Genomic DNA, 26,152 nt, shown 5'->3' on the forward strand with positions numbered 1-26,152 from the left:
AAAAAATGCCTTGCATAAATCCCAAGAAGTCTTCTAAGCATTTGGAAGACAGGAAATATATAACTGAAGCTAAAATGACAATTTGGCTGGCTACAGTTTGTAGTTTGTGATAGTTTTAATATGATTGCATATATTTTCTTTCCTACTGCATAACTAAGGATTTAAAGTGTCCTGGAATAATCCATGTTTTATATATCAGTATTCACTGAAACACAAACAGAAACAAAAATTGGTGTAGTGTAATGATTTAAAAATTCTTTAAGTATTATGTGCTAATACAGAAAAAAAATGGGATTGAAATGCTTTATGAATACATTTATAATAAATGTGACATTACTACCTACTGTGTGCTGGACATACTCATTTATACCAGCTAAATCCACTAACAGTTTCTGTGAAGTTGAAAATGTTTTATTAACTTTCAGCTGTCAGAGATGTACAAGTTTAAACTCTTTACAAGTGAATGACTTTAATTAGGAATTTAAAATATAAATCAAATAGTACAGCCCATTGCTAATCTGCAGTTACTAAGTTCTGCAGTATTACAAATATTTTGCCTGAGTTCTCAAAAAAAAAAAATTCTACAGATTCTGTTGTGAAACATGTTTTGTTTATATATGTATTGAACTGATGTAATGCATTACATAGAGGTAGTAGTATAAAACAAACAAACAAAATACTGAATAGAAATTATTCAAAATTTTGAAACATTATCTGCTTGAGATGAGTTAATAGAAATGTCAGAACTGCATACTCAAAGGTAGAATTTGCAAACAAACATTAACATGTCATGTTATTCTTGGTACCTTTAAGTCCTACATTTTATTTTCCTGTTTTCAAGGGAAAAATCCAAGGTTGTTAAATTTGTGAAGCTTGTAATGTCTTTGAACTATGTCCAATGCCTCCAGCTTGTGGAATTCATAAGCTTCACCATTTGAAAGTGATTCACCAGTTTGCCCTTCCAATGATTTTACAGTATGCCAGGGAAAGTCTCTCTTCTGTGCTTAGGAACTGAACCCACAAAAAAGCCCTGCTGTGCAGTTTGCAAGCTGTGCAGCAGAACAAAGATGTCAAAGCAGAATCTGCTTCCTTTTCTTATTTTTTTAACAATAAAAGTTTTCGTGGGTCAAAACTGTCCTTCTTTATGTCCAGTTCATTAACAGATGAATGTTTGTCTGCCTAGAGCTATGCTCATCTACAAAACCTGCATATTAGCTATAGTATTAGTTCTCACACACAGATCTCAAAGCTCCTCCCAGAACAAGAGGGGTGACTGCTGCATACCTGACAAATCACATTTTTAGCTACTTACGTTTTATTCTCTCTGAACAGCAAAACATTTCAATCATATCTACCCTAAACATTACACATTCACTACATTCTGCAGTTGGAGATACGCTCACAAAATATTGTCTTCAGGCATTCAGAACAGGAACTGTGATTATTGTTGTTCAGTGTGAAGAAGTTATTTTCAAAAATTAACTCTTCCTTTTTTATATCCTTGCTTTATATTCCTTTCCTACTCAATAAAAAATTAAGCAAAAATAATTTAAAAAATTTGCACAACAGACGGTAAGAATGGAAAGTTTCCTTAAAGGGAAATGATGATAAATTATTTAAAAACAAAAAAAAAAGAAGCAGTTACTCCAAGAGAAGTGGATCGGGTTGTTTAACTTCTCGGCTTCTTGAGCATTATAGCCATTTTAGTATAACTAAATGAAGATGAGTTGGATGACTATTACTTTCCCATATTTACAGGGTTTAACTATGATTCATATTTTGTGTGTAAAGTATGCAACAGAAACATAGTAGATCTTGGAATATGGCCAAGCGCTGTTCTATGTTTATGAGTACACAAAAATATAGAGATTTACTACACTAGATTAAACCTGTATTCCATCGCGTTTAATGTAGGTGAGTACCCATCCAACATAGTATATCGTGTCTGGCCGTATTTAGAATGGGATGTTTTGAATAGACCTTCAAGAAACCCTAAAACAGCTTGTTGTGGATTAATCTGTCACATGGGAAATCACTCCTAACCCTTTACTGCTCGGGGTTTGATACCTGCATAAAGGAATGAGGCTTTGTAGCTTTCCAGGGGTAGTAAATGTAGTTTCAAGAAAGAGGATTCAGTGTGTGGGAGAAGACTTTAGGTCACATTACAATTCATTTCCCAAAGAGTACATACAGTGTCTCTCTGTTTACACAAAATACATTTTTTTAAATCTCCAATGTGTCTCAGGGGAGAGAGGTTCTTGGTTGTGTATGCCTAGAATGTAATCAAAAAACTTGTTAAAATAAAAACCCTAAAGAGTTTATGGAGATTTTTGTTAACAAAAATTAAGAGTTGTTCCTGATAGGTGCCCAAGATACAATTTCCTGTTACCTTTTCGGTACCAGTTTCTGTTGCAAGTGGCAGTAGCAGGCTTGCAATATAGCCAATTAAATTTTGTACGGCATCATTAGGCTGCAATGTGCAGTGAGATGAACAGGTTTGCTAAAAACAGTCTTTTGTTTTCTAGGCTATTATAATGAATTTTCTTACACAATTCTTTTAACAGTCCCATGCTCTAATGAGACAGCCATTTTAAATTAAAATTTCCATCACTCCTAAACAGTTGTGACTTATGAAAAAAGTCTGAGGAGAATTGATTATTATTCATTCCAGCTATATTAAATGAATAGATCTATTTGCATCTGTTAAAGTATTGAGCAGTTGAAGTTATACTCTGCAAACCGAACCATTTCTTTAGCCCATTAGATAGATACAGAGTATAGAGATTGATAAATACATTCTCTCAGATATTTATTTTGCACGGCAGTGAACGTCCTTTGTTGCTCTTTTTTGATTCTAAAAGGACGGTCTCTGCATCAGGGACTGTCTGAAGTCTTGTCCTCTGTAACTGTGCTGACCCATTCCTGCATGTGTAGGTAGAACGTATGCTGAAGAAGCGGCATCTTTGCTGGTGAAGTCACACTTACTTCTGAAACTGGGTAATGCAGGCTGACAAAAGCTGTTTCTGTTAAGATAACTGCATGCCTTAGAAGTTTTGCTGGCATGACTGACCTGCAAAGATGTGCTGGCATAGCTGTGGCCTACCTTAGGTAAGCAAAAAAGGATACAGAGAACAAAGGAAGGAAAGGATGGTTGATGCAAGGGAGGAGAGCTAAAAGTAGGAAGGGGGTTTACTGCATAGCAAGAGAACTATGAAGGTGTAAGAGGAGATTTTTCAAAGGTGTGACTGTTAGCTAAGTGTCTAGATATCCCCGTCTGCTTCTGAAAACCTTTCTCATAAATTTTACACAGAAACTGAGGTAAGATAGAGGGGAAGAACAGATAATAGGAGAGAGAATATGCTTGGAGGAGGGATCTAAAGAGACAGGCTGAAGGCAGTTAATGAAACCAAGCAATGCGGTTCCTGGGGTAGCATAGCAGCATGAGTCAATGAGTCACACACCAGGATAAGGAAACAGGGAGCATAAAGGGAATAGGAGAGGTGGCACACAGCTAAAAACACACCAAATAAGCAGAAGAAGATAGTCAGCCATAAAAAAAAAAAAAGTACAAGTATTTGATGTTAAAAGAAACTAACTTTTATGCAAGTTGTTCTGAGAAATCTGGTGATGACAAGGAGAGTGTCTGCAGTGCATCACAAGGTGCTGATTCTGATTTTCCAAACTGAAGACCCATTACAACATGTTGTGGCTTCCACTCAGGCTACGCTCATAGATCTCAGGCATAAGTGATAAGTGCAGCTAGCTCTAAATGCCTTTTAGGCAAGTGTGTGTATTTCCACATAATTCACAAGCTTTATTATTGACCAGATTCTCATTTCACATCATGTATCGCTTGCCCATGTTGTCACAGGCTAGCTTGTCACAAGAAGTGTGAGTAGGCTTCAACAGAAGGAAGCACACTTCACTCCCTTTACTACCTTTGCCTGTCAGAAAGAATTAGATAGACAAATAAATGTGCCTGTAATGTTTCTAGCCACTGCTCTAAATGCAAGGCAATAGTCACGCTTGTTAAGCAGAATACAGACACCTAAGACCCTAGTGTCCATTATTTCCTTGCCATCTCACAACTGGTTTCATAACAAGCCCATCAAAGTGTGCGCTGTTCTCTTCCCATGTGGGCTAGGCTCAGAAACTACTGCTCTTAGTAGCAAACTGAGCTGGAGGGCAGCTGCAGTGTAAATCCAAAAGTTCATGATTCAAGCACTGCAAATGACCCAGTAAAATATGTAGTAATCATATAACTATGGTTATGTTAGATGAAAAAGTAGGAATATAAGGCTTCCAGGGTGTCTTCTGCAAATTTGAGATTATAATTTCAGTGTTCCTGTGACACATTTCCCCTCCAAGTTGGGCTCTGACCACAGGACTGGATGCTGTAGGACAGTTCTCATCAGCTGCAGTTTCTCACCTTGTAGATCTCTGCTTTGAATCTGCCCAATCTGTCAGGAGGAAAAGCTGCTGCACTGAGCTATTCCCATGTCACAGGCAACATGGATTTCTTTGAAATGTTGTGACATCACAACTTGATTTGTGAAGTTGCACAGAAGGGCTACATCACCATCTCCCTGAGTTTTGTTCCTTAAACTGTCCCCTGCTAGTTATAAACTCACGGAAATGGGAGATAAACCAATAACGAGTGAAGCAGTCCCCAGGCTTTAGTCAGGATTCTGCAAACACAAGTAAATGGTTGAGCAAGAGATGTAAAGAATATTTGTTGAATCCAAACTAACCAAAAAGTCATTCTTAAACCACACAGTTTTGACTGAAGTTTCACTGTGCATGTAGGCAAAGGCATACCAGTGCTTCTGTCAGCCTTCCTGACCTTTCCTTCTTCTGCTAAAGTTACAGCCTCCAATTTGTTCGTGTTAGCAGTGTCCACTCACAGCCTCCAATTTGTTCCTGTTAGCAGTGTCCACTCTCAGCCAGTGCCTGGTGGTATTGCAGTCCTTTGCTCTTTAGCATTTCTTCTGTGAGAGCTGACTGTTTCACAGAGGTGACACTCCCCCTCTTTGGAGACAGCCAGCTGCCACTATATTTTCTTCTCTCCCAATGGTGTATTTTGGCAGTAGATTTCCTGTGCAGCTGTGACTACAATTTGCATTTGGAGAGTATTACTTTAGAAAGAGAAGGTATTTAACAGAGCTAACAATTATTGTTTTCAAATGGTTGGAAAGGTGATGAAAATTCCAGGAATTGCTTTTGTTTGTGGATTAAAAAGAAATGCCACTGTTTGCCATAAATGCTGCTTCGCACTTTCCTACAGTGACAGCTGGTAACATCTGAAACACAGATGCCATGTTAGCCCAGGTTTCAATAGGAAGGGACTTCCAGCGGGTACTGACTTTGGGTTTCTTAAAGTATTCGAGGAATATCAGACTGCACAGGTGTAGGGCAAGGCAATTGTGCCTAACTTCTAAGGAGATACCTTGGCTTTTAGTCTGTAGGTACTATGTGAACTTAAAACTGCTGGTTTTGTAATGGGCAGAAGACAAGAAAAAAGTGCTGCTCTAGTGTGTGTTAAAGGAACTAGATAATACACTCTTTCAAATGCATAAAAAGTCTTTTTCTGTCTAAGTTTAAACAATTTTAAATTATCCTGTTTAAGATTTTGGCAGCAAAAGTACGAACAGAGTGAAGTTCAGAAATATGTTGTTTCAAGCTTTTCTCTCTTTTTTTTCCTAGCAATTATAGAAAAAAATAAACAAACATGCAATACAAGGTTGTAATTAAAAGTTTAATAGCTGCTGCTTGGTTTAAAATGACCTTGAGGTGTTATTCTTCTTTTCATCTTTCTCTTTTCTTTGCTAATGTACATTACAGGAGGGCTAATTCCTCTTTTTTTTTTTTTTTTTCTCCAAAGGCTTTGTTGAAGTGAAGGCAAAACTTTGACTTTCGTCTCTTCATATTTAGAATAATCTTTTCCTTGTCACATTCTTAACATTTTATTGCATCCACTTTCATTTCATTGTGAATGTCCCTTGTGCTCTAAGTCCAATTTTCTGCTTTTACCTCACAGTGCTTAAACTATCCATTCTATTCTGCTCTGTTTTCATCAAGAACCAGCCCTTAGCAACTAGATAACAGCCTGAAGATTTCTTCTTTTCACACACCATAATACATCTTTTCTCTTCCAAAGAGATTTCTGGAGCTCATCAAATACCTGTGTTACAGAACAATGCATCCACGTGCTTTCTCTTTAGTATCTCTTCTCTTCAGAGAACTTTGAAATGCTAACTTATTTATTACTCTGCTAAAGAGAAAGCAAACATTTTCATCAATCATGTTGAATGCTTTTGTGCTCCTTTTTTATAATGTAGATATAATCTCTGGAAAGCTCTTGGCTGCAAGTTTGTTAAAGAAAGCCAAGAATTTCTTTAATAATTAGTGCTGCATTCATTATAGAGGACCAAGCTCTTGCAAGTAGTGCTGGCATTATCTTTGGATTCCAGTCCTGTGTTTACATGCTTTCATGAAGGCAAAATGCCCGTACAACAAAGCAGAAACACGTGTGCTGGAAGAGTCTTAAAGACCATGCTGGCCTCCCTACATCCTGCTTCTGGTTTGGCTCAGTATCCTCATCCTTTCCAGAGCAATGCACTATGATTTACAGATTGCAGAGCACAGAGGACAGCTACCAGAGGCTGGAGATGAAGTGAAAATTACCCCTTGTCAGTCCCGGCCACTTCCTCCTCTTGAGCACACGGAGCAGCAGGGAGCGTGAGCATGGTGCTACCCTGCCTGGTAGCCAAGCATACCAGCCACGCAGGGGTAGCACACAAGCTCAGAGGATGTGTGCCTTTAGTGCCAAAGCTCCCCAACTGCACGTCTGCTCTGCCATGCTGCTCAGCAGAGCCCCAATCTCATAATAGTAAAATTGATACTATTTTCAGCTAAGTTTGACAAAGATATATAGTTATATGCCAGCTATGGTGATGTAGAAAAGTGGGAGCTCACTGTGTGTCTTTGTTCTGTGCTCTGTGACAACAGATTATTTTCCTATCCCTGTATGATCAGCAAGTTCTTTTGTTTTCATTTTAAACAGACGTGTCCAGGTTGAGGCTTATAACCAACAAATGGTTATAATGCCATAGCTGAACATTGAGCTTCACAAAAAAAAAAAAAAAAGAGAAAAAAGAAAAAATAAACAAAAAGCATTAACACATTGAAGCATGCAATTAGACAATATGTATATGATAATCATCAAATTAAGATCTAAAAGAGATTTTTTATTTTTTATATCAAGAAGATGTCGATACAAAGTAGAACTTGGTTTCTCTCACATTTTTGCTCTCTTAAAACTGTTGTGTGGTTTGTTTTTTTCTGCATGAATGTTAAATGTATGGCAATTAATGTACATGCAGCCCTTCTGATGTCCCAGCTGGACAGCCAGCTCAATCAAGTAAATCTACAGGAAAGCGAAGTATGTGACAATGTGTACTAGGGTGTTTAACTGCTAGACATCTAACCACAGCAGCAGTACCTGTGTTGAAAAATAGCATTCCTGTAACCATCCAGTAACCAGTGAGTGTTCAGTGCAGTCCAAGTTCAATTACTAGTAGATTATTTCTGGAAAGCATAAGTAAAATTTGCTCAAGTTTGCATCCACAAACTTGAAAAACTGAATTACCCTACTTACAGGCTTTTGATGAACAGCATTTTCCCACCAACAAGCACTGAGTCGATGGTTTAAAACAAGGAGAACTGTACTGGCCAGAAGAAAGAAGCACAGAACAAAATAGGGAAAGCCAGCAATAGCAATAAATCAGCCATGCCTATTAAATAGGATTTCTATCTCCCCAGGTTGTTTTGGCAATAGCGCTAACCTTAGTTGCCCTCTTGCAGCAGTAAGTGGCTAATGAGGCAGAGTAGTCTATCAATCACTGCCTCCGTCAGAATGCTACTGCAGACTGTTGTCCAGATTTAGGGTAGATCCATCCCTCAGTCTAAAAGGGCACAATGCTCTGGGACTTTACCTGCCAGCATAGATGAGGCACACAGGAGGATGGTTTTCAGGATTCAGCCCCGGCATCTCAGTTGGCCTCAATCCAGCTGAGAGCTTGGAAGATGCAGATGACTGAAGAGTTTCTTTCAAAGATGTGCTGAACTTCCAGATTGAAATGGGTGATATTCATGACCCGGAAAGGGTCATACCATCAGCTGGAGACTCCAGACTTCTTTGGTCATCTTGTATATGCAAGCAGAGGAAATACAGGTTGTAGATTTGATCAGAGGGCCCTTTATGTTGTTTATATAAATACCTTTACTCTCTACAACCTTGGACTGTATCATAGCTTTAGACCAAGCTTCCTGTATGGTTTTAGAGACATGAGTACCTCAAAACGGGATGCTCAGCAGCCAGAACGTTGAGCAAGTGGTTGCCTAATCAGCAGGGTATGCTAAAATCAGGAGTGACTCATAAATAAAGCTCTTCTGAACCATCTCTACCACTTTCTTCCAGGTAAGGTATGTGTCCTCTCCTGGCAAGCACCCAAAGAGCTTTTTTTTCAAAAGCTGAACAGGGATGACTCTTCCCTTTCAGAGCACAGATGCAGCAAAACAGAGGCAGTAAGGCCAAGGTCTATCCAAAGGGATTCAAAGCTATGTCGCATGAGCTCTCTCTGGTCTAGAGAAGAGATGGGAAGATAGCCACACCAAGCATTTGCGTGTGCAAAAAAATCTGAAAGCTTTAAACTTATGAGAATCCCTAAATTACCATTCAGTCCTTAATTATAATTATTTTTTTTAAATCCAAGTATTTTTTTTACTTTTCTTTTCTTACTTCCTTACCTTTATTCTGAAGTTGCTTTCTTTAGTATTGCTCATGCATGAGTTAGATACAACATTCTTGTGATGGCATCCTTGCTACATTGTTCACCTATAGAAATATCTGCAGAATGAGAATTAATAGTACTATCAGCAGAGAGTAGTGCTTACCCATATATTTTATAAAGTGCTTCAGTGTAGGTCTATAAATTGTGAAAATAATTTTAGATATTTATAAGGAAATATTTTAAAGAGATGGCTTTCCAAAACACCATAGGGAATGCATAATTTTTAATCTTAAATTAGGATCTTTTTTTTCTTTTCAGTAGAAAAATGTTACAAGTTAGGAATTAATTGTCTCATAATTGATTGATAATTTTCCCTCCTGCTGTGTGCAGAAAGCTATTGGATGACGGCATATCATTCTCAACAGCAGGAAAAAATATCAGTCATTATGGGACAATTAGTTCCAATTTCCACTATTTCTCTTTCTATGTGCTGATAAGATTGCCTTCAAAGAGTAAGTACAGTAATTAGCCATAAATATATTTTATTTTATTTTATTTTATTTTAAACTTTAAAAAAATATGAATGCAGATGCTTCCTGCACCCCTGTACTTTTCTTTCCTAGATTGGTGACATTCATGAAAAAGTAATTTCCACATAGCTGCAGTTAGCAGAACCTGTCACAGCCAGTCAGCTTACTTTCATGGTTTTGCCAGGTTGTTTCTGATTTCAGTGCTGCTGTCATGTGGCTGAAGAAATCTCTGAAAATTTTTATCACAGTTCTTGAAAAGTGTGTATTTCCCTACAAAGCTGCTATCTTTATAAAACTGCAAAACTGTTTATTATAAAATTCTTGGACTCAGACTCACATTGTTTGCTTTGCTGACAGTGAAGTCATAATACTTTCTTAGTCACCTCATAGCAAGCATCGCAGCATGTCATTTGTGCATACATGATAGCTATGTACCCATGATGTATATATACAGACAGGTATATTTGTACATGCACAAGTACTTAGCATTACCTGGTTGATATCCGTGTCGTGAACTATTGAGGTTTTTAATACTAGATTGCTTGTATCTGAAAAATCTGAATCCTTTATCGCGCAGAATTTGCAAAACTTGATCTACATAATTCAGTCACATGTGAGTATTTTTCCCATTAGTACACTTAGGTGACGCATCTTAGAGCTTTAATGCCAAATACCAACTGTTTACATTTTTCTAAATGCCAGCCATGTAATTTTATCATAAGATCTGAAAAACTAGCTGAGCTCTTTCCTTCTCCCACCTACCACCAGTAACACAGCCCAAATTTTATGTGCTTGCCTACAAGTATATAATCCCATGCCTTTGGGTATAACTGCTTAACATGCAGTAGGTTCTCAGAGATGTAATCAACTGGTCTTTGAAATTTAGTTAATAATAGCATTCATGATGCACAGAAGGAATAAAATCTTGCTCATGTTCTCTTAGCTTTTTATACTGGAGATATAACAGAAAAAAAAATCAGTATTGAAGCTGAAATGTGATACTCATTAAATTCAGCATATATGACTGAATATACGTAGGGAGCAGATCTTTTTCAGAAGGAAGGTGCCATTTTTGTATAGTAACTTGTCAGAGTAGAATCACACTCAGAGTTGCCAATTATTTCACAACCTAAGTCCAGGATTTAACTAATCTGTGAGGTAGCAGTGAATTGCATATCTCAGGTCCCCCCTGTATTTGCTTCTTTAGTGCATGTACCATCCTGCTTGTTCCTAATTAATTTCACTAATCTCACAGTTACTGACTGCAAAAATTGGGACATACAGGAAATCTCAACAGAAGAACAATTCAAAGATACCAAAACAGGAATATTAATAGTGTTTCTCTCTGTATTATTTTACAATTTCTGTTGTTTTGTTCCTTATGAATTTTCGACATCATAGCTAGTCTCTGTGGCACTTTCCTAGTTTATAGGCTTTATTGGAGACATTGATTGGACAGTAGCCAAATATGTGAATATAAATTGATTTTACGCAATGTACATAACAAGGATTTTATTGATACAAAGGGCTTCATTATTTGTGGGATTACTCTAAAATGATTTTGGAACAGCAAGAATTCTCTGTGGACTGTATTAGAATTTCATGCTTAAATGCAGTTGAACACTAATTTTTATATGAATTCTTTTGTCTTACACTGCTGTATAAAGGAAGTCTGAAAGTAAATACCAGGGGAGTAGAAATGCAGATTACAGCTTCAGGAAACAAGATGCAAGTGTGAAAGATGACAGAATGATCATGTGGGAGGAAATTGCTGTAGTTTCTTTCCCTCATTCCTATTCATAACTCTAGCTAGTATCAAGGACCTCAGTCATTTTGGAACAGCATTGCAGCAATAGAGGAAGGCAGAGGGGTTAAATTATACATATTCTGATGCTTTGACAGCTTTGGTAACCTCACTGCTGCTGAAACATGACAACAATGTCAACATCCAGAGAGACAGGCCTGTCTCCAGCCCCATTACCTCTAAAAATCAAAAGAAATGCTCGACTAAGAAATATCATATACTTAGGGGAAAATAATAGTTTCAGAACGCAGTCAGGGAAATAGGCATTTATATAGTGAATCTGTGCACAGGGCTCGCTACTCTTGACTTGCCACATTACTCCTTCCTCTCGACTTTTATGTTTCTCTGTGAGCTATTCTGGCTCCTCTGGCTCTTGCATTGAGGAAAGTAAGTTTGAAGTGCAGTCAAAAAATTATGGCTTTTAGCTGGAAAAAAGAATTAGTGTTAGCTTCACTGTTCTTAAATTAACAGCAGTCTTATCAACAACTTAAGGGGTGTCTGAAAATATCATTTTGCATAGTTTGGTATGCAGATCGCTGCATACAGCGATTAGCTGTTCATAGATCATGTATCAGCAGACTGAGGTTCTTTCTGAAAAGAGAAGCCAAAGTTTCCCTTACAGAGACTCTGCAACATGAGATATTTCAGAGCCGGGTTCGTTGAATAGCTCCACCTTATTTGGTAAGGGTGATCAGGAAACTAAAAGAGAAACACACATATTTTACCATGTAGTGAGGAGTTTGTCTTACTCCACTTTTCACAAAAATAAATCAGATGGCTATGAAAAAAATTAGATGGCTTGTCGTACACTGGGCAGATCATTTTCTGTGACATTAGCTTTGAAACATGCTTAGAGATGAAATCATACTTTCTTATCATTTCAGTTAAATAAAATATATTTATGTTTATCATGACAGAAAACTGTGAACTATTCTGAGCGTATTCTACATATATTCTACATTTATTAAACATAAAATGAATGTTAAAAGTTAAACAGGTTAAGAAAAGTACACAAAGATTTGGATATTATTTGAATATAACCCATACTTAGATAATAGGCTTTCAGTATGAATATGAGGTTGGAAATCATACAAGATTTCATTTTCTCCTGACTTTTCAGATGCTTCTTCAGATGCTTCACATGCATGCTTTGCCTCAATACTAGAGGAGGTATAAGGATGACATTCATATCTAAATACACAAACTTTCCGGACAGTTACACTGCCAGAAGCACCTCAAATAATAACTAAATAGATGTCTGAGGAGAGGAGCAAAACATGTTTGAGCCTACAAATAGAAAAGAAAAAAATAAATAAAAAAGATGAGCTTGGATTTAGCCATCACATTACTTGCTTTCAGCTGTTTTTCTAAAATGTTTTTTCCTATTTTAAGCAAATTCTGGAGTCTGATGCTGAGCTCATGCCTAATAATGGGAAGATTTGTTGCCTGTTCTGGGACTGTGCTGTAGATAACTCAGTCTCCTAGTTGGTTCCCAAAACTAACAGTTTTGACTAACTGTCAAAAAATATTTCTGCCAAGCTCTCCTACTGTCTGCTACCTCGGGGTTGCAACACTTTTGTCTGACTTGGTACGTGACTCCTTTGCCACCCCCACACTTGCTTAAACTTGGACTCAGAGGTCTCTCCCTTCCACATATGTGAGGTCTTCATCACATCTAACTAACCGTTCCTATATCACAACATGATGTTCTGCCATCTGCTGCAGAATCAGTGATGCTCCTTTGACAGGACGCCACTGGCACAGACATTTCTAAAATGAAGCAATAAAGTAGCCATGGACTTCTAGGGACAGATTTATGTGCCTTATCTTGCTTGTTCAGCTAAGCCAAAAAAATGTGTTGATGTGTAGCTGTAAACACTAGAGACAGTTTTAAAGATCTAATGTAAAATTGGAGTCTAGAAAGTTTCAGCTGAACTGATGTTTTACATATGGCAGCAGGAGAAATATTTCTTCGCTAAAAAAGGTGCAGAAAAGTGATTCTTTGAGGGTTTGCTGGGGAGTTTATTGTGCATCTGTAGCAGCACAGATGGGACATCTGAATTCTCCCACCCAAGATCTTCATCAAACCTTTTCTTCCCATAAAATGTTGGCCCTTTATCTTCACTAAAGCAGTATTAAATATGGATTGCATTGTAAGCCTCTGTGGTAGTGGTGAAAAGGCTGTTTTGATATGACATCTTTACTATGACCTTCCATTCTTCTGAAAATGTAGTTACAGACCCATCTTTACAAAAAGCCAAGAAAGTCTCTTTTTTGAGCTTGTCTTTTAAAATAAATGTCCATTACTGAAGCTAGAAAGATAGCATATTTCATTAATGGGAAGATGAATGAGTATAAAATGTATTATTAACATCCCAGAATACTTCAATCTAGGAAGAGATCGTTTATTGTAGATAGCTTTAGACTTTCTGGTAATGTTCCCATCTTCTTAGTGATGAATTAATTTCATTAAAAACAGTCTAATGGAATAAGGTAAATTTTCAGTGTGGTGTCAAACCTCTCTCTGGTAACACTGACTGTACCCTGGACAAAGCAGCACTGAAAGCTGATAGTTTTTTCTCTCTCAGTGCATGGTAACTGTAAACAAAAATGCCATAGGAACACAAGTGATGTTTATGTGTGATTTTTTTCTTTCTTGGATAAGTGTTGTGATTACATTCCAAGCTGAATATAACTGCTGAGCTGAACATGTTTGGGATGCTGAAAAGATAAAGCTGTACAGGAAATACTATTTAGCAATCTAGATGCCAATTTACAACTTGGCATGTTTATTGGGGTTCAGTGACCAGCTCTGTTACAGTTACAGCAATAACCATTGAACAAATAGTGACAATTACTTCTGAAAACTTATAAAGTTCCTCATAGTAACACTATATTTTTACATTTTCAATAACCACATTTAAATATTTAGTATGGCAGAAAAATCTGAGAAGTAGCAAGGTAAAATGGCACTTTCCAACAAATCTCTCATTGTGAGAGAATTATTTGGTCAGCATGGCATGTCTGATCTATTCACCATCTCACTCCACCCAGTTTGTATTCATCAGGTAAGGGAAGAAGTTAGCAAAATTGTATTGACTGAAATCCATGCAGAAGGAATACACCAATTTTCTGTCCTTGGGATTAAGTATTCACTAAATCCTTCAGCAGATGCTATGGTATACCTGCTGTAACTTAACCACATAGAAACCATGCAAATTTCTTTGCTGTCATTTGAGCTTTCTCTCTTTCTCTTTCTTTCTTTCTTTCTTTCTTTCTTTCTTTCTTTCTTTCTTTCTTTCTTTCTTTCTTTCTTTCTTTCTTTCTTTCTTTCTTTCTTTCTTTTTCTTTCTTTCTTTTTCTTTTCTTTCTTTTTCTTTCTTTCTTTTTCTTTTCTTTCTTTCTTTTTCTTTTTCTTTTTCTTTCTTTCTTTCTTTTTCTTTCTTTCTTTTTCTTTCTTTTTCTTTCTTTCTTTCTTTCTTTCTTTCTTTCTTTCTTTCTTTCTTTCTTTCTTTCTTTCTTTCTTTCTTTCTTTTTTCTTTCTTTTCCTTTCTTCCTTCCTTCCTTTCTTCTTTCTATTCTAGCATGAATCTCCCCATTGCCATAACATGATACACTGCTCTGAGTTTTGTTCTCGTTCCAAATCCTGATGATGATGATCCTCCTTTCATAGGAATCACTGTGAACATTCTACATTTCTCTCATTAATGCTGTCACATTATTCAGTTTATTTTTCGAGAATAATTTAAAATAAGTTAAAATTTCCCATGGGATTAGCCCACCTCTCACTCTGGATATGCTTGAATGTTTGCAAAGAGAGGCTGTTGCCCCTGGAACACATTTTTTCAGAGGCTACTCCATGCCCTATAATCAGCCATGTCTAAAGTCTGACTCCTCTTCTTTACTGCTCTCTCAGAGGTGTGTTCCAACAAGACTCTCACCACCAGTATCCATACCAGAATACGCAAGCAGTCAGCCAATACTTTGTACCTCTGTGAGGAAATATATTCCTTCTTGTGAATCTCTGGGGTGCATTTGTATATTATTCAGATTCTTCCTTTTCAGAGGAAATTATGTAGAAATTTTGTAGATGTTTGAGCTGATACTTGTTTTTGTCAAAATTTTTCTTGCATAGGGAATAGTAAGGTTCTAAATCCCCAACATCCTCAAGGGTTCAAATCATCATTTCTGCATTTTCAGTCAACACTTGCCTACTTCTGGATAGAAATGACAAGCATTGCTTCCAAGCATTCCATGTATTTTTTTCAGGGTTTTTGTTTGTTTTTTTGTTTGTTTTACATCTGTTTAATAAGGATTTTAGTCAGAATGGACAGTGTATACCAAAGAATCAGCATGCTCAAGCAATATAGTCTCTATAGAAGCATGTAAATGAAATGCTTCTATGCTTTATAGAAGCATGTAAATGAAATAATTTTATTTATGACTACAAATGTACTCCTAGTTATGACTGCATGTTGCACATGCAACGTACAGCATTTCATGCCTAGCAGTATCACCATTGTAGTGAACACTTCACTGGAAATCATAATTGAATTCTATGATATTTAATTTTTTAACCTATAAGAAATTTTTGCTTTCAACGGCCATTTCATAAATGGCAGGTACTCTGCTAGTCTTTTGTAGATCTTCACCTTTAGCAATGCACTGCAGCATTAAAGTAACCCCTTTTTTGTAAAATGCCAATTTAAATCTAATTATCCAGTACTCTGCAGTCTCTAATAATATGGCAGTGTTTATACCATTATTGTGGGAAGCTGCTGCAGGTGTTACAATAATAGAAGCCATCAGATGTTATCTCTGTAAGGGAGTGGGCATGTGCTCTTCAGAAAATTCTTTACTGCAGACAGCTTCTTCTGAGACAAGATGCTTTTTCAGCCCCTTCACACCTATTTAAAATATCAGGACACTGTCATTGGCGTGTAAAGGTCAAAGGCTCTGTAGCAAGTCTCAAAGCATTTGTGCATGCCTCATTAGATGTAGTGACCTCTAACTGCACTAGGACTCTACTGAGGCTTGTTCCTGGAGATTAGAGAAATACTCTGTTTTGTTATTTTTTCCTTCTTTTGGATAAATGAAAATGTAACAGTAAAAAATTTGTTCTCCTAATATATTTTCAAAATATAGCTCCAAAACTGGAAGCAAATAAATTACATTTGCCTTAATTTTTAATTAGCTGAAAGTCATCACTGCAAATTGTGTCTTCCATTACAAAATAAAATAGTCAACTGCCAGGCCTGAAATAATTAAGCAATATATTATAATTAAGCAATTTAATTTTGATTTAATTATGATATATCATACAACTTTTCTTCTGATTTAACTGACATTCATTGACAAAATGCTATAATATAAAACAACATTAATGTTTACAGCTGATGGCTCTGCATGTTTTGCTTCATAGTATTTGGCATTCATCAGAGCATATGGAAAAAGTCTCCCAGTCTGAAAGCGCTGGCACGTTATTCCATACTACACAAATTATGCACTACATGTTTTTCCCGATTGTTATTGTGGGAGGCAAGTGGGGAAATCTTTGAAGACATCAGACATGAGCCAAAGTTCATGGATATTAACTGGAATGTTTCCAGCAGCTTTGGTCTGCTTTAGATAGTGAACTGCTCCCATGTTGTTACAGGCAAATAGATAAGACTGCATGTGTATGAAATATTTATGTAGCTATATCACACACATATTCTGTGTCAACATCAACACGATTTTATATTAGGCTAGAGACTGTGAGGGCAAAGGCAGGAGCAATGGGCGGGCAGGGAATACTGCTTCATTCAGTGCTGCGTCAATAAAATTGCTGCAAAATATCCATCACATTGCTTCTTCAGAATAAGGCCAATCCCCTATTTAGTTAAAATCTTTTTCATCAAATGACGGTATTAAAGGATGACTTCTGTTCCAGAATACACTTAAGCACAAACCCCTGTTTAATGATGGGAATGGTCAGGGTGATTTCCAAAGGTTTGTTCTTCCTGCGGTGAGGCATGTGGTAGGAGATCTTCCTTACTGTGGGCTTACAGAAGAAAAGTTGAAGGACAAAAAGCCAATCCTCATTTGGATTTAGTGATTTGAGTACTTTCAGCAACATCCATTGCTGCAGTCAGATTGCATGCAGTCATGCTCCTTTAATTTTGATGTGTTGCCTTTTTTCATCTGATGTTTAAAATTCTCAGCACAAGGTCAAAGGCCAAGTTTCTTTTGGGACTGAGAGCAATTGTACACTCAGAGCAATAATGAATGTTTGTTATCTTTCAAGCCCTTTCTCCCTTTGGTTTTCTGAAGGAAAACAGAGTGTGATTATTCAGATTAGTGATATTTAGGATGCAGCAGAAAATCAGAACATTGTGTTCAGAATCAACGTAAACATTTCAGCCAACCTTCTGGTGATACTGAAATTGCATTGAACATCTCATCTCACCTTCACCGCACAGGCCCCAGATTCTTCACTTTGTACCATGAGCTCAAACAGAGGTTTTGCAGAATGCCCATTAAACATTAAATGAAAAATATGCCAATGTAGGATTATGTTTGTGACAGTCTTTCAGATTCTTCAATATGGCTGCATTTAGATACCCTACAGATGTCGTGGTTTCATGAATACACCAATGAGACATGTGAATAATTTAACAGAATATTGTCAGTAGCAAATGTCACACAAAATAACTGGAAGGAAAATTGCCTTCAATAAATAAAGATAAAAATGGATGCAAATCAATTTCTTTTTAATATACAACTTGCTTAAGTATAAAACAATAGGTTATTACTTTGTCAAGAAATCTTGAAGTGTTTTTATTATATTCTTATCACTTCATTTATTTTACGTAGAAACTTTGGCTATTATCTGCACTTCTGTAACTCTCCTGGATAAATAATTCTGTAAATACACCGTGAAATTTGCACGTAGGGAGCACTTATCACCCCATGTACTTATACTTTCAAAATTGAAGAGCAAAAGGTAAATCTGCATGAGCGTTTTACAGGAATTTTGAGGTTTCAATTTCAGCAGTTCGAGAATCAACATTATTGGAAAAGAACACTAAGCACTAAAATGATTCTGTCTGAAATTAACCCTGGAAAAGACTTCTCTCTGGTCTAATAAATATTGTATGAAGAACACAAAGCAGTCTGCTGATGCAGTCATATTTACCCAGTAAGCATGAGCACCAAGTGATATTCTGCCTATTTAGTCTTTTATTGATATGAGATCCACTTTCATGATGTAAATATATATATATATTTTTTTTCCCAACAGCAGCTTCCACAGGGGTTAAAATGGTGAGTGAAAGTCATCATGAGGCCCTGGCAGCACCGCCAGCTACCACAGTAGCAGCAGCTCCACCAAGTAATGTCACTGAACCAGCCAGTCCCGGAGGAGGGGGAGGAAAAGAAGATGCATTTTCTAAATTAAAAGAGAAGTTCATGAATGAACTGAACAAAATTCCACGTAAGTAAAACTTGATTGATTAAAAGCTTCTGCTGGCAGATTAGATTTAACTTGAAATTTTTGTCTTTGTCATTTATTTAGAGTGCAGACTAAATGTTTTCAAACTAAAAAAATCAGAAGATATACCTGGTGTAATAAGCTCCTCCGAATTAATTGCAGTAGAAAAGATGAGAACAAACTCATTTGTGATTTGAGCCTATTCTTGATAATGTCATTGTAACTTTTCCAACAAATTATTGCTGAATCTTCAGAGCTGGACTTCACAGTGGCCACAGGATCGAAGTATCTCCTAACAGTAATGCTTCTGGTTTCATGTGTATTATAAATAGTGTGGTCATATTACCTTAAAGCAGAATTTGACTTCAAACCATAAATATTGAGAAATAAAGGAACTGTGTATCTTTGGGGACTAGGAAATGTAGAAACAGAAAAATAATGGCTTTTTAACAAGGAAATATCTCTAATACATCATTAATGTATGAAAACAGACATTCTTTTCCCTCTCAGTAATTTTGTTAGATCTGCCATCAAACTTTGTTTGCATGAGTTCTTGGACCTATGCAGGATACTTTTAAAGTACCGGTGTATATTTCTGTTAGTAGCGTTATTTTGGCCTTTGTTAGAAAGTGTTGATTCAAAGTTGAGGCGTCAGTTTGTACACAAAGCTTTTTGCTGTTTATGATAACTACTGTCTGCTTGAACCTGTTTGGTATATTTTCGTATGCATAGACTGGCATTAAACACACAACTAATTCAGCATTTTCAGTGTCATTTTATATAAGAAAGAAAAAATCCTTCTTTTGTTACCAAAATTAAAAAACACCTAAAGAGACAAGCAGATAATTTTGGCATTTTGTAGAAATGAACGTGGACACCATGTATGTATGTGTGTTTCAATAGCAAGCACTATAGAGACATTCAATCTCTAATGATTTTACTTCAAAAGAATAACTAAATGTAAAATATTTTCAGGAAGCTATTTTAACATATATGATAGTTTTCATTTTAGAACATTATCATTTGTAAAAAGAAATCCTGTTTGACTGATAAAGACAGATAACAAATCAGAATATTAACTGGTTTTTTATCTCTGAAATGTACCTTGGCAATCTGGCAGATGCAGTTTTTGCAAAATTGATAGCAAACAGCTTTGCTCTGTCACTTGAAATTCTCACTTGCAAGAGTAGAGGTGTTACAGTGGTAAGAAGTCCGTATGTCATTAGTTTGATAATCTGCACAGTCCAGTGCAGACCATACTGAAATGAAATTGCCTGCTGATATCATGGGAAAAACAAAACTGCTAGAAGTAAAAAAGAAGAGGGAAAAAGAAAAGACAAGATATTGAGAGAAAAATGGTGTCCATTCAAAATATTTTCTCTTTTAATTTATAGCTCATCATGCTATATCAATGAGGTGGATGACTTTTTTTGTAGATATTACTTTATTTTTAAGCTTTTAGTTTCAGAATAGCAAAATTGTGGATTGTCTCCACTGTGTTAGCAACTACAATTGATAGATCTAGGAAAATACATAGATAGGAACTTTGAATTCACTGCTGCATACTTTTTTAAAACAACCATAAAGACAATTGGAAGGTCCCATTTTGAGAATCTTTCCAAATAAAACTTCTCCTGTTATCATGAAAAGAAAGAAAAACCTACTTTTATATGATGAAATTGCTTGTAGAGGAAAATGTACTAGGCCATAAGACATCTCTATTTATGATGAAATACATTTTAGTAATTATAAAATAAGATGCCTTATGCTGAGAGTAAGAACAGAACATCATGCAGATCTTTTTTCCTAACTTAGAGAAGTTCTTTGAATGTCACATTAAACAAAATAGGAATCTGCTTCTTTAGAGAATTGTGGAAAGTCTTGATAATCCTGCCCTGGATCAAAGAATTAATCTAAAACACTGCCTTTTTTGACTAGTTTGATTGTTGACCTGCTTGATCCATTTTCATCTTTATTATTTGTATTAGCTTCTCCTTCTACCTGTAATAGTCTCCTTTTTGCTTGGCAGAATAGTCTCTTAAAGTTTCCATCAGTTCCCTGTCTTGAAAGGCAAGACCAAAACCTTTAAAAATTAGGACTATCAGTGTGTCTTCTTATTACCTCTTGCATTTTATGCTTCTAATTTTTCCATTCAGTAATAATAGCGCATCAGCCGTTACCCAGCAAACATTTATTTGCACTAATGTCTTTCCTTCCAGTTTTGAGATAAAAGCTACTTTTAATTCTTCAAAGACAAAAAAAAAATTCTTGATATAGTTTTTGTTTAGAATATGTAGCTGCTTTATGGGAACAAATATGGTCAAGGCTGTCTGCGCTACGTTTAGTATACTTTTTTAAAAACTTACACAACCTTTACAAAGGTCATCTTAAATTATGACTGCATGAAGTGTATATTGTTGCCTTCATTTTAGACATCCCAACCCTTATCTAAGATCACGCAGGAATTCTGTGGTAGAAAACTAAACCTGGGTGATCACAAATGCCATGCCAGTCCCATGTTTACCTTCTAGAGGTTGGAGATGTGATTGGATTTTCTCAGCATCTCCATCAAATAAATGTTGGGACTTTTTAACATAACATTCTGCTTGTTTATACACATATATATATTAATTTTGATGTTTCAAGAAGAGAGTTAAATGTACATTGTACTGCGAAGGGCTTGGGCGTGTTTTTTTTAATATTTAAATAAGAAGTAACGCCACTGAAATGTTGGCACATTTTGTATCCAAATAACTTTCGCTTCTCCTTTGAGAACAGTAACAAATCCTACATAAATGGACTTTAGTTGGCAGGTCTAAATGTGCTTCTTGCCAATAAACAGCTGTCCCTTATAAACTAACACAAATAGATCACAAAATAAGTTTAAGTAGACTGTCTCCAAAATATCATGGGGTAAGGCCAGGCCAGACCAGGCCATACCGGCCTCATTTCCTTGTCAGAAGATTAAAGCATTTCCTTACTATTTGATCGTTTTTTTGTCAGTAGGCAGTTGTCAGTGAGGTGTTGTTAGCCCCTAACAAAGTTCAGGATTTCATTTTGGAAGAAAAATTGACAAGCCTTCACTAGTACAGCTGGTTGCAATTTATTTATTTATTTGTTTGTTTGTTTGTTTGTGAATCTCTCTTACGACAGAGCAGAAAGTAAATTTGTTCCAACAAAATCATTTTGACAGGGTCTTTCTAGGAATTTCTTGCCATGTGAGAGATAGAAAAGCAGCAAAATGGTGTAGAAGCCTCTTGGGGATAGCACAGATACTTAAGCCTAAAAACTGTTGTGGCATGTGGACTGTGGACCATTATGTTCTCTGGTAGATTCAGACTGCAGACCTGACCCTGAATCTTAGACATAGCAGAGAAATGACATAGTCAACAATTTCTCTGATGTTTGCTGATGGGAGACCAGCATGGACCAACATATTTTTTATCTCATGTATTTTCTCATTAAAACTTCCAAAGGTCTTTTCATCCTGTCCTGGTTTCGGCTAGGATAGACATATCACCATGTGACAAGGAAGGCTTTGAAAGCTTGCTGGTTACTGGGAGAGTATTTTTCTTGCCAGTGCTTTATTGTCTGTTTACAAGAGAGAAATAATTAAATGTTTTAATTGCTTCTGCCTAAGATGACTGCAGATGGAAAATAAGCCATCATGATTTAATGGAAGTATAATAAGATATAATATTGCCATATTGTGAAAAAGCTCACCTGCAATCAACTTAAAGTGATAAAAAGCCCAGCTGTAGTAGGGGCTAATTCATAAATATTCTCCTCTTTCTGTCTTTACATCAAAATTCTGTAATATCAAGTCATATTTATATACACACACAAAAAAAATCAAATAATGGTGATGACAAAGGTAAAGGTACAGCAAAGTATACCCAGCTGAATAAATAGTTGTTCCATCCATGTGCCTTATATCAGAACAGACATCTTTTAAAAACAGTATGTTTTGTAGAACACACAAAAGTCACAAGTTAAATAGGCTAGATATATTTAACTAACTAAAAATATGAGAATCGCCAATAAGATTTCACTCCGCAAAACTCCAGGATAGGGTCTGTGCAATTTAAATGACACTGATGTTTCCTCCTGTAATACATGCACCAGAGAAGTCTTATATTTATCAAAACCAGATGCATTCAAAAAAAAAAAATGAGTAAATAAAAGTTCCAAGAAGAACAGAGGGACCATTTGTATTAGTATACATTTACTACAAGAGCAGTGATGCAATATGTAAACCCAGTTGAAATTTTGATTGATACAAGCTTTTTGTTGATTTGTATCTCTTTAAAGAAGAACATACTCCACATTTTGTGGCAGGAGATTGTAGTCTTCCAAAAACACACAAATCGTACAAAATGGTGATTTCCTACCATATATTTCACTCTGAATAATGCGAGTGAGCAAGTGGGATCATTGTATTACAATGAGTCATACAGTTAAAGTGCAAGAATCCTGTAAGGTTACTGAGGCATAACTGTGAAGAATTTTGTTCTCCGTTATGTAAATCCTTGCATTTTGGTTGAGAGTGGCTGATTTGCATAATCACAGGACAGTTGTTTTTCAACTGCACTGTGTATAAAAGTCACTCTATCTTAATCGATTCTTATATTTTCTATCCTAGTTTATCTTTAATCAGCAGGATTTTTAAGCTGTTGACCAGAAGGAGGAAAAAAGGTACCATCTCAGCTCCTACAAAAAGGAGGTAAAGCAAAGAGACAAAATGGTAGTACTTCACACTTCTGACAACAAAACTGCATTAAAAGTCTTTATAAGCTATATTGATTATTTCCTTTCTCTCCCTCCCTGCTTTTCCATCTGGGCCGTTCTCTACTGGCTGGGAAAATACCTGCCATATACTTACAAAAAGCAATTACTAGGTTCTGCAAGACTAAATGAATGCAAGACAACAACAGCTTTTGAGTGGAGGCTTTAAATGTCAAGATACCGATAGTAACCATACAATGCTGATTACTGTTAAGTTTTATCTTTAATTTACTTAATGAGCATGTTTGTAAAATCAAAGTGTATTTAATGTGTTTCCTAAAAATACATTCTTTTATGAACAGAAGACCTTGTTCTGCTGGCAAGGTAAATAAAAGAGCAAAAACTCCACCAAAAAAATCCCACAACACATCTGACTGAATAATCATACTCTGTCAGTGCTTCTGGTATAATCCTGAATAGCGGCAATATCTGAATGCTTTCAGTGCTGGATACTATCATTACCTCTTTAATAGGAAGTTACTGCTTATTGCTAATGCTTGTTGCTGTCCTACACTGTAATTGAAAAAGTTACATTTCTATACCAACCTTATTCTAAAATATTTGGCTGGCTCACACCTCCATTTGCCCTCAAAACACCTAAATTTGATTTATTGTGCACAAGTGACTGATAGTCTTCCAAACCAGGAGCTCAAAGCTATGTGATGATTCAGGCTAAAAAAACGATATCCTGTTCAGACTTGTTTCACAATCTGTTTACAGCTGTGCAGAGAAAGGTTTGTTTACCTCTCCCTGGCTTTCTGAATAGCTCTCAAAATGAAATGGGACTGGAGGCTATAGAAGAAACTGTAATAAAAATGTAAAAATAACTCTAAGACTCAGGTCTGGGTTAATTCTAAATAACAGCTTAATAAGCTGACGTACTGACTTGTAGATATATTTGGGTAAACCAGCAAATAAAATAATTCTTGATTTATATGTTTAGCCATTTAAATTAAAGTTACAGCCTTCAGTAGTCATTCTAGACACACCTCTATTTTATTTCCTACTAGTCTCTGCTTTTCTGCCCTCCTTGATTGACCAGCTTATTATCCTCTTTAAATGGCAATGAAGTTTATTTCTTAATATTTCATTATTATTTTGCATCAAGATTCAGGTTGGAGATATTGCTGATTTTTGTCTATAATTCATTAGAAAATTAAAAATTTTGTGCATGAAGTATTTCTGAATCTTAATTTTTATCAACCTCCTGGTTTGGTCATTTGCAGAAAATAAATTCCGACTGTTCATTTCACAACTTCTTCTAATGTTTTCTTGAGTATAGGTGGCACTGACGTGAGAAAGAGAAGGCAGGTGTTTTGTTGTGTTTTTTTTTTGAAGTTCATAAAAAAAGAAGTGAAATGCTGCTAATAGAATGCTTTCTGATTTTAATGGTGGACTTGGCAGTGCTAGGTTAAAGGTAGGACCAGGTGATCTTAGAGGTCTTTTCCAACCTAAATGATTCTATGATTCTATGTCTATACATACATGAATTAGTGTACACACATATATATCACTACAATAAGCAGTGGTCTCAGCTTAGGAGCAGTCTGACATTCATGTCCTGGCAAAGAGGACTTGTCAGGAGAAATTTAGAGAAGAATAAAGAGAGAAGATTCTTGATGTTCCAGCAAGTCTGAAGAACAGCGCTGGAGAAAGCAGGAAGGCATAAATTTAAGTCTTCTTGTTTCTGTTCTATCATCAAATCATTGTCAGTTGCTGATAGGGAAATACATGCAGCTTTACACTGGGGAAGAAACAAGGGAAATTAGAAATAAAGATTTATTTTAGAACATGGAACAGGTACAAGACAGAACTATTACAGTGCAATAGTAGAGGAAAAAAAAAAGTATTTATAAATATAGCAATTTAAATGCAAATCTCAGATTACTTTGGTTTCTCCCTGAATCCCCCAGCCCCAGAGTTCAATGATTACATGACAACTTCAGCATTCTTCATTGAATAAAATTTTCTAGACCACCTGCAAGTAGGGAGAAGCTTGAAAACACTGCCCACACACATCTAGAAGACATAAAAATCACAAGACAAGGAAAAACAATTCAAATTTGTTATTTTATAAATTCAGAGCATGAAAATAACTTCATTAATCTTAGGGACCTAACATGTTTTGAATGCTTGAAATCAGGGTTCCTGGAAATACAGCTTTCAAATCCAAAGTATCTAAACAGTTGCTGAGGGGCTAGAATAATGGAAGAGAAAATCTAACGAGTCAGAACATGGATGAAAAACCATGTGTAGAAGGAGCAGGATCTCATGGTCTGAGATCCTGCTAAATTATACTCTGTTGGTATCATAATGATCAATTCTATCATGAGAAAAATAAGCAGATTCCTACAGCTTGACCTGGGGTACCAGCTCCATCCCAGTCCCGGGAGGACCCTAAGTCCATATGCCCTCCTGTAGCATCTTGAGGATTTACCTGTTTGAAAGGAAATGTTGCCTGTTAAACAGAAGTACACTGAGAGTATAACCTCAGTGTCAAACAGAATTATACATTATTAATGACGTGTCTAAAGCATCATTTTTAGAAATACCGGTTGGTTTTGAGTTGTGTAATCTGAAACAAGGGGAAGGAGAAGCAAGTCCAGTAAAATACATGATGCTGAGAGCATTCAGCAAAATATAAGAAAACAACCCCCCCTTTAACTTTTGCAGATTAGCTTTTGCATCCGTGGGGTTGAAAATTATCTATAACAAAAACAGAGATGAGCATCTACCTTTGATTTGGTGGCAGGGTTTAACAAATAGTGCT

The 26,152-nt window shown here is 36.2% G+C and overlaps 1 protein-coding gene across 7 annotated transcripts in view; it reads left to right on the forward strand.

Annotated features, from left to right (window-relative positions):
• Positions 1-26,152, forward strand: part of SYT1 (synaptotagmin 1) — a 356,177-nt gene that overhangs the window by 208,035 nt on the left and 121,990 nt on the right. For 5 of the 7 annotated variants that reach the window (XM_066993398.1, XM_066993412.1, XM_066993406.1 and 2 more), the window contains one exon: positions 18,409-18,600. In XM_066993398.1, the coding sequence (XP_066849499.1) occupies positions 18,429-18,600 (172 nt within the window). In that variant the 5' untranslated portion in view covers positions 18,409-18,428. The remainder of the gene's footprint in view (positions 1-18,408; positions 18,601-26,152) is intronic. The other 2 variants (XM_066993404.1, XM_066993407.1) reach the window with 1 other exon arrangement.

Source organism: Anser cygnoides, chromosome 1 (genome assembly GCF_040182565.1).
Source record: "Anser cygnoides isolate HZ-2024a breed goose chromosome 1, Taihu_goose_T2T_genome, whole genome shotgun sequence".
Lineage (NCBI taxonomy): Eukaryota > Metazoa > Chordata > Aves > Anseriformes > Anatidae > Anser > Anser cygnoides.